Source organism: Pristis pectinata, chromosome 14 (assembly GCF_009764475.1).
Source record: "Pristis pectinata isolate sPriPec2 chromosome 14, sPriPec2.1.pri, whole genome shotgun sequence".
Classification (NCBI taxonomy): Eukaryota; Metazoa; Chordata; class Chondrichthyes; order Rhinopristiformes; family Pristidae; genus Pristis; species Pristis pectinata.
The window spans coordinates 33,236,082-33,248,900 of record NC_067418.1 but is presented as its reverse complement, the minus strand read 5'-3'; the positions used below and the strand labels follow the sequence as shown (position 1 = coordinate 33,248,900).

At 42.5% G+C, this 12,819-nt stretch overlaps 1 protein-coding gene across 2 annotated transcripts in view; it reads right to left on the bottom strand.

The window, feature by feature from the left end:
* Positions 1-1,089: 1,089 nt before the first annotated feature.
* Positions 1,090-12,819, bottom strand: part of LOC127577877 (uncharacterized) — a 34,288-nt gene continuing 22,558 nt past the window's right edge. For both annotated transcript variants that reach the window (XM_052029512.1, XM_052029513.1), the window contains exons 4-5: positions 6,701-6,885; positions 1,090-2,084 (exon numbers count right to left, since the gene is read on the bottom strand). In XM_052029512.1, the coding sequence (XP_051885472.1) occupies positions 1,236-2,084; positions 6,701-6,885 (1,034 nt within the window). In that variant the 3' untranslated portion in view covers positions 1,090-1,235. The remainder of the gene's footprint in view (positions 2,085-6,700; positions 6,886-12,819) is intronic.

Sequence of the window (12,819 nt, the reverse complement as noted above, 5' to 3'; positions counted from 1 at the left end):
TTCAATATTGCTTTAAATTCAATACAAATAAAACTCTGATTGAATTGATTTGCGCTCTTTTGTTAGGTGCTAAGTGCACAAAAATCTACTTTAGCTGGAGTAGGTTGCACTAAAAATAATTTCTGGGTAAAATTGTGACTGTCCCAAAGTTAAACTGGGCACTTTGATTGGTATCCACACTAATGCAGCTGAGCTTTATAAGTTATCAGATACAAAGACATCACAAGTTCAGCACTGTACTTTTCACCATCCACAACTGTACCTCCCATGTCAAGAGAACAACTATCATCTGACAGTCACAAAAACAAGCAGCAAAACCTGCTGAAAATCGCGAATGAGATGTGAATGAAAGGATCTTGATTCCGACGGCAATCCATTGCACACAGCACCTGCCAGACTCACTTTGCACTACTCTAGATACTTGCAAGTTTATTATTGTTAGATCCATCAATCATTACAGCTTTTACACTTTATCCTCCTCAGTGTAACATTGGTCAGCCAGCACCCAGCAGTGGCATGGGACCACCTGTTTTATGCGACTTCATCAGAACAGGTGCTTGGGCAGGTGTCCCCCCACGTGCACATACAGGAGATCATAGTGTCCCCCTCCTCCCTCCACTTTTTCCCACACCTCCACAGCAGCCTATTATGTAACTGGCTTCTAACTGCTCTGGAGTGTGTGTGTGTGTGTGTGTGTGTGTGTGTGTGTGTGTGTGTGTGTGTGTGTGTGTGTGTGTGTGTGTGTGTGTGTGTGTGTGTGTGTGTGTGTGTGATGCTCTTGCCAGTGATCAGCAGTTGCGAGCTCCTCCACTGGAAACATACAGCTCCAGACTTGCCACTTCTTCCCAGGTAGGTGTGCTTTAACAGAAGGGGTGATTGTTTTTTTTAAAAGGGTGACCCAACCAAGCAGCAGTGATGCATGGAATGATACTTTAATGCACCTAAATGGGTCCAATCCAATATTTTGTCACTCTTTTATTTATTTCATTTGGAAAATTAAGCAAATAATTTATGGGAAAAATTTAATGCAGAAAGAAAATGGACAATTTATAAAAGTGTACATAAATACTCCAGGAAGGAAATAGTTTGTCCAAGTTTTGTATGTGAAACAAAATATTCAAGCCAAACAAACTTGCACGCAAATGTTTCCATTTTCTAACTTTTGACTAATAGACACTGTGAGAGAAACGTTAAGGCATTTATTTGGACAGGCTGTGAAGATACATGACTTTAGATTAAGTCCAAGCTATCTTTCGAGACAGTGCCTGTTTAAAACACTCAGGGTCCTTTTTTCCAGGCCTCAGTGACTTCTCAAGTGTTACTAAGAGATTCTGATGACATTCCTTGATATTCAGTGGATACTTGGATCTCACAAATTCATAAGCTGTCATGAGGTGCATGTTTTGCTTCAGCATGAGGTACTGTATGATACACGTTGGTGCCAGGGAGTACCCATCCCGGCAATGAACCAAGACACGTTTTTGTTTCTCAGCTGATGCGCTGATGCACCCATTGATGTCTTCAAAGCAGTGTTCTTTCAAAGGGAAAACATCTTCATTCAAAAAGTCATTGATGTTGACCTTGAGACGAGACCAGCTGTGCTTTACATTCTTGGAGCAGGTACATGGGATTAGACATATGTTCAACTCTCCAGGGAGGTTGCTCATATCAATAATGCTATCAATGTTGTTTTTGCACAGGATACGTCCACTGTAGGCGGCGTTGAGATTCCCCACATAAATGTATTCGGTCACCTTGGCAATGACAGGTTCAGAGTACTGCAGCTGCTCAGGGATGCCACGCTTGCAATCCTTTGGACTATCTGTTTTGCTTGAGGTCTTGCGACTGTGGTTCTTAAGTTTTTTGGACCCAGACCTCGAGGGTGGGTTGGAGTCCGATTCCGAGCTGCTGTTCCAAGGTGGTGAAAATAGAGAAAACCTGCTGGAGGACTTGGTCTTAGCCAGCGTTTCATTGGAACCTGATAAATTTGACGTAGATGTGGCTGACCCAGAAGCACAAAAGAGGGAAGCTCTCTCCAAAGATCCCGTGCTGCTAGAAGCTCCAGTAGTGGAGGCCTTGTCCATCTGAAAGAGACGGTGAAATTGTGAGGGAAAATATCATAACAAAATATTCTCAACATCGAACATAGAACGGAACAGCACAGGAACAGGCCCTTTGGCCCACGATATCTGCGTCGACCATGATGCCAATCCAAACTAATCCCAACTGCCTGCACATAATCTATACTGTATATCTCCATTCCTGCCTGTTCATGTGTCTGTCTGAATGCCTCTTAAACACTGCTATTGTATCTGTTTCCACTACTTCCCCTGCCAGTACCTGTCACTCTGTGTAAACAAAAACTTGCCTCATAAATCTACTTTAAACTTTCCCCCTTTCACCTTAAAGATATGCCCCCTAGTATTTGGCATTTCCACCCTGGGACAATTCCACTTTCTCTACCCTATGTCTTTCATGATTTTCTGCACTTTTATCAGGTCGTCCCTCAGCCTCTGACACAGCAAAGAAAACAATCCAAGTTTGTCCAACCTCTCCTTACAGCTAAACTTAACAGGACCCTCAAAAATGATTTAAAATAATGTAATGAAAGATATGATTTTTTTGGGGGGGATTAAATTTTGTTGTTGGATGATTTTTGCATGGTAAAAGTTCTAATACTTTATTCTTTTTGAGGCAACACTGGTTTTCTAAAGAGTGAGGGTTCAATAGACTGACCAAGCAAATCTGTGATTGCATTCGGGTTTATAGTGCTAGTTGGTTCTCACTGATGCAGGATGTCACCAACTGCATGCTTGAGGTACTTAGAGCACCTCAAGATCAGACAAGATCAAGTGTCAATTGCAAGGGCTTCCCCTGCATCATTGCCCTGCTGAGACGTGTTAGATTCCCAGACAGTGTTATGATGCTTTTGTCCAGTTGCAGTCCACCCAGCCCGATCTCTTTACATCTAGAAACAGCTGGGAGACACCCATTTAAAACAATGCACAATATCCAGAATTATGTCAGTGAATGCCATGTGACCACCAGTTGTGTTACTGAACAAGCTTAAAGCAAACTGAAGACAGAGTCCAGTAACCTGAACTGATCGGAGGGCACCCTCCTGTACATTGCAGATGGGATATGGATAATTACTGCAGCGTGTTCTCTCTTCACAAAATTGCAATAACAAGGCTAAGATGCACAGGAGTGAGATGGTTCAGAGAACAAAGCATCTTTGGCTTCTTCTTCTTTTGAAGAAAAGGAGAATGAGGAGGAATAACAGAAGACAAAAGCAGCAGCAGAAGATGGTGCAGGCAATGCACCACTTACAGCCCACATTCTTGCCCAGGATGCCCACTGTTGTGGTTCTCTTAGGCTGCACCAATACATGTCACCTGAAACCAAATATAAAACCCACTGTGCCCCAACCTACCTTTGCGCACAATCAGCCCTGCACACAATCTAGCACCTCTTTCACAGCTCCACACTAGCCTGCAGTAATTCATACTTTCCCGTTCATCATCATGTCTAGAAAATTACACCTGCCAACCCACAAACAAAAAAAGGACAAATAAGCCCTGTAAGAAAGAACTATATGGCTCACATATAAAACAGAGACTTTGCATTTTAATAGCATACCCGTGGGCACACACTTGGACGATTCTAGATTTTAATTCTTCCTTCTTATGTTGCTTCTATGAGATGGAACATCTGCAGATTCAGCAAAAGTGGAGGCAGGCCGCAGAAATCCCTGCTCTGTGTTGAGAGACTTGTGACTGCCATCCTCAGCTTCTGAAGACCGTGCCTCAGACTGCCCACCAGACGGCCACCGGGGGAAATGAGGGATACCCAACACCTCCATGCCAAACCTTTGTCCACTAATCCTATTTGCCTGCGTTAGGACCATATCCTTCTATGCCTTGCCTATTAAGTGTTGGGATATTAGAGGGGTCGAGAGATATAGGGATAGGACAGGAAAATGGTGTTGAGGTAGATTAGCCATGACCTTGTTGAATGGCCGAGCAGGATCAAGGAGCCAAATGGTTGACTCCCGTTCCTACGTTTTAGATTGTGTAATTGTGAGGAGTATGCAATAATCAACCCTACAAAAACTCTCATAAAAAGTCTTTCCGGAAATACTTGCTTTTTTTCAATAAACCTTAAAATGGGTATTACTTTGAACAAAAAAGTGTTGATGTTTAATTAAAAAAACCCTAGATGTGCTCTTAGAAAACCTGCAAGTAAAATTGCAAAGTTATCTAAGCTTTAAGTGTTTCTGTGTTAGTAAACGTAAAAAGAAAAATAGAGTGTATCTGAAAATACACAGGTGGCAGGGAATGGTGCTGGAGGGCAAGTCTGACCTCAGTGGGAATTGAAACCAAGAGATGTATACAATATAGAACATAGAACATTACAGCACAGTACCCCCACAACGTTGTGCCGACATCTTATCCTGCTCTAAGATCTATCTAACCCTTCCCTCCCACAAAACCCCCAATTTTTCTATCATTCATGTGGCTATCTAAGAGTGTCTTAAATGTCCCTAATGTATCTGCCCCCACAACCTCTGCTGGCAGTGCATTCCACGCACCCACCACTCTCTGTGTAAAAAACGTACCCCTGACATCCCCCTTATACCTTCCTCCAATCGTCTTAAAATTATGTCCCCTTGTGTTAGCCATTGTCGCACTGGGAAAAAGTCTCTGACTGTTCACTCGATCTATGCCTCTTATCATCTTGTACACCTCTATCAAGTCACCTCTCAACCTCCTTCTCTCCGAAGAGAAAAGCCCTAGCTCGCTCAACCTATCCTCATAAGACATGTTCAGTTCTTGTTGCCTCACAATCCAGGCAACATCCTGGTAAATCTCCTCTGCACCCTCTCTAAAGCTTCCACATCCTTCCTATAATGAGGCAACAAGAACTGAACACAATACTCCAAGTGTGGTCTGACCAGAGTTCTATAGAGCTGCAACATCACCTTGCGGCTCTTGAACTCAATACCCCGACTAATGAAGGCCAACACTCCATACGCCTTCTTAACAACCCTATCGACCTGCATGGCAACCTTGAGGGATCTATGGACGTGGACTCCAAGATCCCTCTGTTCCTCCACACTGCTAAGAGTCCTGCCATTAACCTTGTATTCTGCCTTCGAATTTGATCTCCCGAAGTGTATCACTTCACACTTATCCAGGTTGAACAATAGGCAGCTGATGTCACTCAATGTCAAAATTATCCCCAGTTAGTTCATCGACATCTCACAAGAGAAAAGGCAGAATAACACTTCATAAATATCTCACCCACTCTCAACGGTTCTGATGGGAGTCCCACCAAATACCTGTTCATTTCCTCTTCACAGTTTCCAAATCCTTTTTCGAAAGCATTCTTTCCAAATGTTTATCAATTGTGATATTTTGTAGGAGATGAAGTGTGGCATTTTGTTTTGGTTGTGAAGTATTTACAAAGGAGGAGAGAAAGGATTGCCAAACTTGATTTTGTTGAGATAATTACCCACAACTTTGGTTGATTACAATAACACCTCCTGTGCAAGTGATCCAAGAACAACAAGTGGTGACTTCCATGCTTTTAAAAATGAGTTTGGTGGTCTCAGCTGGGCAGCAGAAGGCCTTGAGCAACGTACATAAACTGCCAACCTTCTTACTCCTAATTGTGTCTAGTTGGCCCTACCTCAAAGTGGACTGCAGGGTGTCAGGTGAGAACAGGATCAGAGGTCCTGTTCATCCACCCACGCCTCATCATGCCACACTCTACTGACACCATGGCCCGGATCCACACAGGGAAAGTTGTGATGGGCTTAGGGGCTGCTAGAAGTTGCAGGGCTCAACCACAACATGAACGACAATCCTCAGAAAACATAAGAACATTTAAAATAAAGTAGGCCACTCAGCCCCTCAAGCCTGCCTTGCCATTCAATGTGATCATGGCTGATCAGTGCCTCATCTGCTCCTCTGCATCAGATCCCCATTGCCCTCAATTCCCTGATCTTTCAAAATTTGTCAACTTCAAATTCCCCCAAACGACCTCGCCTCCACAACTCCCTGGGGCACAGCATTCCACCTCAATTTTGAATAACCACCCCCTAATCTTGTAACTATGCCCCCAAATGATCTTATATATGTTTCAGTGAGGTCACCCATCATTCTTCTAAACTCGAAAGAATATAGATCTAATTTCTTTAGCCATTTGTGATTGGAAATCCTTTGATCCTAGGAGTTAGTCTAGTGAATCTCTTTTGAACAGCCTCCAATACCACAAGGCACTAAAAGGAATTATAAGTCGGAGAAATGGAACAGAGCACATTAGTTCTAATCTTCCTTTCATCTCTATTATTGAAATAAACAACGGTGATGACTTTGTCAAGCAAATTAATTTTCTGATGTATGGGAGTTTAAATGACAAGTTCAGTGAAGCATGCATAGTCTATTGTGCATAGACTTAGTTACTGAAGGTTAGGACCATCTCCACTTCATCCCATCAATATCAACAGCAGGTACCATTATCTTGTCTCCCCACCCTACCCTGTGCCTCGCTGAAATATCTAATCCTCTTCAGAGTTTAGACTGCATTTCATGGCCACACCCCTATCCTTGACCACACCTGACAATGCTTCTTTGCAAGAAGTACCACGCTTCACTGAGAATGAAAAATATCTTGTGTATCACAACACTGCACATACCTGGGATTTCAGGCTGCTTTTAAAATCCTGGGATTCCAAAGCCACATATCTCCCGTTGCCGTCCGAGGAGACTGATAAACAGAGAGGCCTGTGTGATCGGACGGGAAGCTTCGGGGTCGAGGTCATGGTTATGTGCTTGTAGCCGGGTCGCTCGCTTCTACTCATTCCCAAGTCTGGGCATGAACCTGTGGGATAAGAGAAAATTATCAAATGAATTTATATTCATTGCCATATCTCTCTAACAAAGTAGACATTCCCCATAAATTTGCAGCCTGTAATAATCGAAGACAAGCAGAGATTAATTGGCTGGTGATGCAAAGGGCCTCTGTGAGAAATGATCAAGCCACTGGTTATTAGAGAGGTAGGGAAAAAAACAAGCTAGACAGCTGAATGCAGGCAAATCTGATGTACTGGGGCAGAGCTTCAACTAAAAACAAGAGAACAGAAGACTTTTTCATACTCCATTGCCTATCTGGCTGCTGTACAGAAATTCAACAACACACCGAGGTCGGGTGTTCAGAAATCCAACAACACACTGAGGTCGGGTGTTCAGAAATCCAACAACACACCGAGGTCGGGTGTTCAGAAATCCAACAACACACCGAGGTCAGGTGTTCAGAAATCCAACAACACACCGAGGTCAGGTGTACAGAAATCCAACAACACACTGACATCGGCTGTACAGAAATCCAACAACACACTGACATCGGCTGTACAGAAATCCAACAACACACTGACATCGGCTATACAGAAATCCAACAACACAAGATTGGGTGTACAGAAATCCAACAACACACCAAAGTCTGGATGACCCTCTTGCACATCAGATTGATTGTGGTAACCACTGTTGCCAAGTTTAAGAATGAATATTTTCAAAAGCAATGGTATTCATTCTTTGCTCCCAATATTTGCTGGTAATTAATTTCCCTAAAATATTTGTTCAGGTGTACATACAAGGTCTGCTGAGTAGGGAATATGATTCTGTATTTATTCAGCTCTTTCTGACTAATGATGGGTAATATTCTGGCATGTTTCAAATTTGTCCATTAATGCAGCTTCAGCTAAAAAAAGTCATTTTTCATCTCAACGGAAGCTCCGTGAAATGGTGCATGCTAAAGAAGGTGCCTCAGGATATAAACTGATGCAGTGAAGGACCAGGTGTCATTTAAGGCCGCTGCAAATATGCTCTTCAGATCTGCTCAGGAAGCCGCCTTTATAATCATGGTCAACCCAAAGGAAAGAGGGTACAGTGCCAGAGAGAAAAATGACATTTTATTTAAACAACTTACTTGAGAAAAACATAGGTTACCCTCCCTGAACACAGCATCTGCCCCAGTGCACCACTGGCCAGGCCATTTCAGAGCTCTGCCACAGGAACCCACTGCTTTTCAAAAACTGGACTAATCCCACTGGAAGCTGCTGGAGATGAGGCCTTGGTATGGAAGTCTCCAAGGCTGTATAACAAAGGTGGATCAGCCATTTTGCCATCCATCTAAGTCCCTGTTGCACTGACTCTTAAACATCCGGAACAGTTTTGTTTTTATATAAAGTCAGTCCTACAATCTCCAAATATCAAGAATAATAATTTAAAATTAAATCCAGTTTTAATTAGGGATGATCACCTAGTTTCCCCATTTCCCCAATTTCTCTTCTTGCTTACTTTTATTAATTTGAGGTTTTTTTCCCCTTTCAGATTTTTAGTCAGTAGGCTTGACCTTTTCACTTCTCTAAGAATATCCAATGCAGTTCCTTCTCTTCAGCCAGCTGCGCCTGGATAAAGATACAGAATATACATAGAATATACAGGACAGACTGTGGCTGTTCAACCCATCCAGCCTATGCTTCACTAGACCCTCCACCCATCTTGCCTCATTTTGGAATAATCTTCTATTCTCTCATATACTTATCCAGCACACACTTAAAAGCATCTTAACTGTTCCCTTCAATTACATTCTGTCGCAACAGAAGGCCCCCTTCTCACCAGTCCAATTAAAATATTCCTTTTCTGATTTTTTTGTCGTTGACCAGTTATATCAATGACCTCTTGATTTCCACTGGAAATACTCTCTCATGCCTGTTCATAATTTTAAAGACCTACCTTAGGACACTCCTTTCCCATCTCTTTTCAAAATAAGATCCCAGGTGTTAAGCTTTTACTGACAGAAATAACCATAGTGTCTGTGGCTCTTTTCTTTATTGAGGAATCAATATGGTCGAGCACAATCAATTCTGTTATTGGGTCAACATCCTTGCACAGATATAATTTTCAGCAACTGCCCCTGGCTGATGCTCCCTGTCCCTACTTTAGAGGAGAGTGCCAGCAGTTGTAGTTCTATTCCCATCCTCAATCACCTCAGCCAATCCAGACAAAAGCAAGCCTGAAATTTTGATCTGTGTTTCTCATGACCACAATATTTAGAAATCACATAGGAGGAAAATATTCTCAAATCAATTACTTCTTGGGAGTAGAAAAAGAAACCATTTTAAATGGAGTAACTTAGGTAAGAGCCAAGGGCAGTAGTTATCCACTAATGTGGAGGCTGCAAAATGAGAAGATATATGACTCAGTTAACAGTGACTATGTGATGTTATAGATAGAATTCCAACCTCCAGAAACAGTAGCTTGATGGAAGGTAAACATGTAAAAATGTGCAAACCTGAGCCCATGCTGCAGGAAGTGTGGCTTCTTCGAGTTGTAAATAAGGAAGGGGAGGGTTGGAAGGTCTCACCCTGGCTACTGATGGCATTTCTGACTCCTGAACACTTCATACCCCTTTCAAATGCCTTTGACCACTGAACTTGGGAATCCTTGCAACTAAAGAGAGGTAAGGGCTATTCCGGCACTGCCCAGGGACTGTAGGTCAGGGACATGCACATAGACCGCACAAAGTAACCCTGTCAACCTCCCCAAAGATTGGAGGCCAACTCCTCGAGATGTAATGTCCTCCCCACACTCTCGATGGATCACCAGCTATCCCCCTAATCTCCATAAGCATCCTGCCTTTTCCTCACCAAGACCTTCTGCCATTCTACCTAATTTCTCCAGCTTTCCCCATCATCATTTTCCTTCCAATGATATCTCTTTAGCCCCCTTCCACACATTTCTCTTGTCCCCTCCCAATCTCTGCACCCCCCTCCCCCCAACACAGCCCCCATCACCTCCCCTATAGTCTACTCTCCTCCCTGATCCTTTCTAACATTTCCAGTTCCCATCAATTCTGGCCCAACCCCTACTCTCTTAGGGCAACTCTCACCCAACCTTCGGCAATGGTCCATTGATCCCCAACCTCTCTCACCCAGGCCATCGCTGGCATTTCTAAACCCTGAACTCTTCATATCCCTATGCAATTCCTTTGACCACTGAACTTCAGTCCGGCTTTGACACTTCCCACATTAACCCCTAATCTCACTCTCCACTCTCTGGACTTGCTGGTCAGAGCTTGATACCACAGGCTGACCTCCCAACAGCCAACCAGGCTCACAGTCTGCCTGAGAAAATTTCAACAGAGCCCGAGGGAAACCTCTTCTTTTCCTCACCTTCTCCCTTCCTCTCCACCTCTCCTTTAGTATCACAGCCTACATCTGCAGTTCAAATGTAAGAAGAGACCGTGTTATGACTCATTATTGTAGAAGAAATCTAACGAAACGTCATCAATCTGCAACATTCACTTTGTTTCTCTCCCACAGATTCTGCCTGACCCACTGAGCATTCTCAGCACTTACTGGTTTTATTACTAATGAATCTTAATTCTGACAATCAGGAAAGAGGAATAATTGATAGATGGAGCACTGAGAACTAATAAGGTTCAAAGCAGCAACTGAGAAGGATATACAAGAAAGACTTCAGGCTGATAGAGAGAAAGTTCAAAGAAAGTCAAAAATTAGAAGCAAGATTGCCAATCAGACGATTAGCCATCTTTGGAAGAGCCTGAATACTGAGGGAAGAGTCAGGGGATTCTTCCCAAAATAAGAAAATATTATACAAAGAATCTTGTTCTTACCAACAGTTAATCAGTAATTGATGGGTTTCCTGTGGCACCAGTTACTGCAGTTTTTGTAAATAGTGTAATTTCTGGCCCAACACCAGGTCTTGAAAAGAATATGCACATCTTCACTTTTGCAACAAAACTTTGGGCAATTCAAACCCACTGCCACAAGCCCTGCAACATCCGTGATTCGGAGTATTTCCTTTCACTTTAAGAACCATGCAGCACGTGTTCAGCACTATAACAAAGTTCCTGGCTAAACATTAACACGAGGAGTACTGTGTGTGTCTCAGAACAAAAGCAGCAAAGTGATCTGCCTGAAATGTGGCCATTTACTTTCGAGCACTTGTCTATGTCTCCGTCAGCAAGATAAACAACAGCTATCTCCAGCTTGAAGCTTGATTGGCTGCACCTCAGAATCCAGTATTAAATTGTGCAGGTCACATTTGCCTTTGCAAATAAAGGATTTATTATTGTTACCAACAAAATGCAATAGATTGGCTAAGAGTAAAAGCTGAGAGGGAGAGAATGAAACATACACACACTATGGCAAATAGGAGCAAGGTGTGTTACATAGAAAGAGGAAGTATGCATGCGAGATACGCCAGGGAAGTGCACAGGAAGGAGGAAGGGGAATGGGAAGGAAGGCAATGCCTAGGAGAAAATTTAAGACACAGAGAGAGGCCATTCACCTCATCATTTTCATACCAGTCAAAAAAGAGCCACCCAACCTAATCCCACCTGTCCATGGCACCAGGTCCATAGCTCCATGGCTCTTCAAGCACCATCCAAGTACATTTTAAATGTGGTGAAGGTTTTTGCCTCTGCCAGTTTTTCAAGCTAAGATTCACTGGGCAAAAACATTTTTCCTCACCTCCTCTCTAATTCTTCCACCAATTACCTTCAATCTATGGCCCTGTTTTTTTGATCCCTCAGCTAAAGGAAAGAGGTACTTATTATTCTGCAATTGCTAACATACAGTCCTGATGAAGTGTCTCAGCCCAATACGTCGACTGTTTATTTCCCTCCATAGATGCTGCCTGACCTGTTGAGTTCCTCCAGCACTTTTTGTGTATTGCTTCAGGTACATCCAGCTTCTGCAGAATTTCTTGTGTCACTTATTTACTTTCTCTATGAGTTGCTCATAATTTTATATGCCTCAATTAGGTCTCCCTCCTGTTCTACAGAAAATAATCTTATTCTGTGCACTCTTTTCTCTAAGATCTATATAGCTTTGCCAATTTGCTCATAAATCTCCCTGGAACCTCTCTGGGTCAGTGCACTCTTCCTGTAATGTGGTGGCAATGAAATTGTCTAAAGAAGAAATGCCGGATTCTGCAATCGCTAACATACAGAAAAAGAGTTACATTTATCCTGAGATTTCTGTTTGTGAGTATTAAAGTATTTGAAATAAGTTGTCTGAGTTTAAGGCTGTTATAGCAACAGAAAACTGTATGCAATAAGAATGCGAGTAAACTGAAAGAAATTCAATACAAGAGGATTTAATAGAAACTTAATAGATGAAACAAAGCAGGAAAGGAAGTGACTGAGCTTATTGTTCCAGATCCCTTAAGATCCACCAGAACCTCCCAGAACAACAAGAGAGGTCCACTTAAACACGACCTTGGCAACCTGACTCACATGCTAAGAATAAATAATAAGAAATATCAATGCTTTGTACATTGAGACAACGTAGGCATAACCCTAAGTAGCTCAAGAGGGGAAAAGAAGATAGAAGTCTCTTCCACTCAACATGTTAACTATTCTTTTCTGTCTACAGATGCAGTCTGACCTTCTGAATGTTTCCAGTATTTTCCATTTTCATATTTAAAGAATGGAAAACCTGCAGCCAGAAAGATAAAACACTGGCAGAATAGAGAAGCCTTTCCAAATGTGTTAGAGTGGTGCTTAGAAGTGAAAGAGTGATAGAGGAGTTAACAGATGTGCAGACACAACTGAACAGCAAGACCATGTGTGAATACTGCATGAGCATTCAAGCAGCTGTTTTATAATCTGAGGATTTCTTTTCCATTGGATTTAGCAGAGGGGAGTAGTGACAGTAGTTATGAGCTAGAAAATAGGCATTTGATAGGAATTTTAAAGCCTATTCCAAATGCTAGAGTAATGTGCAAT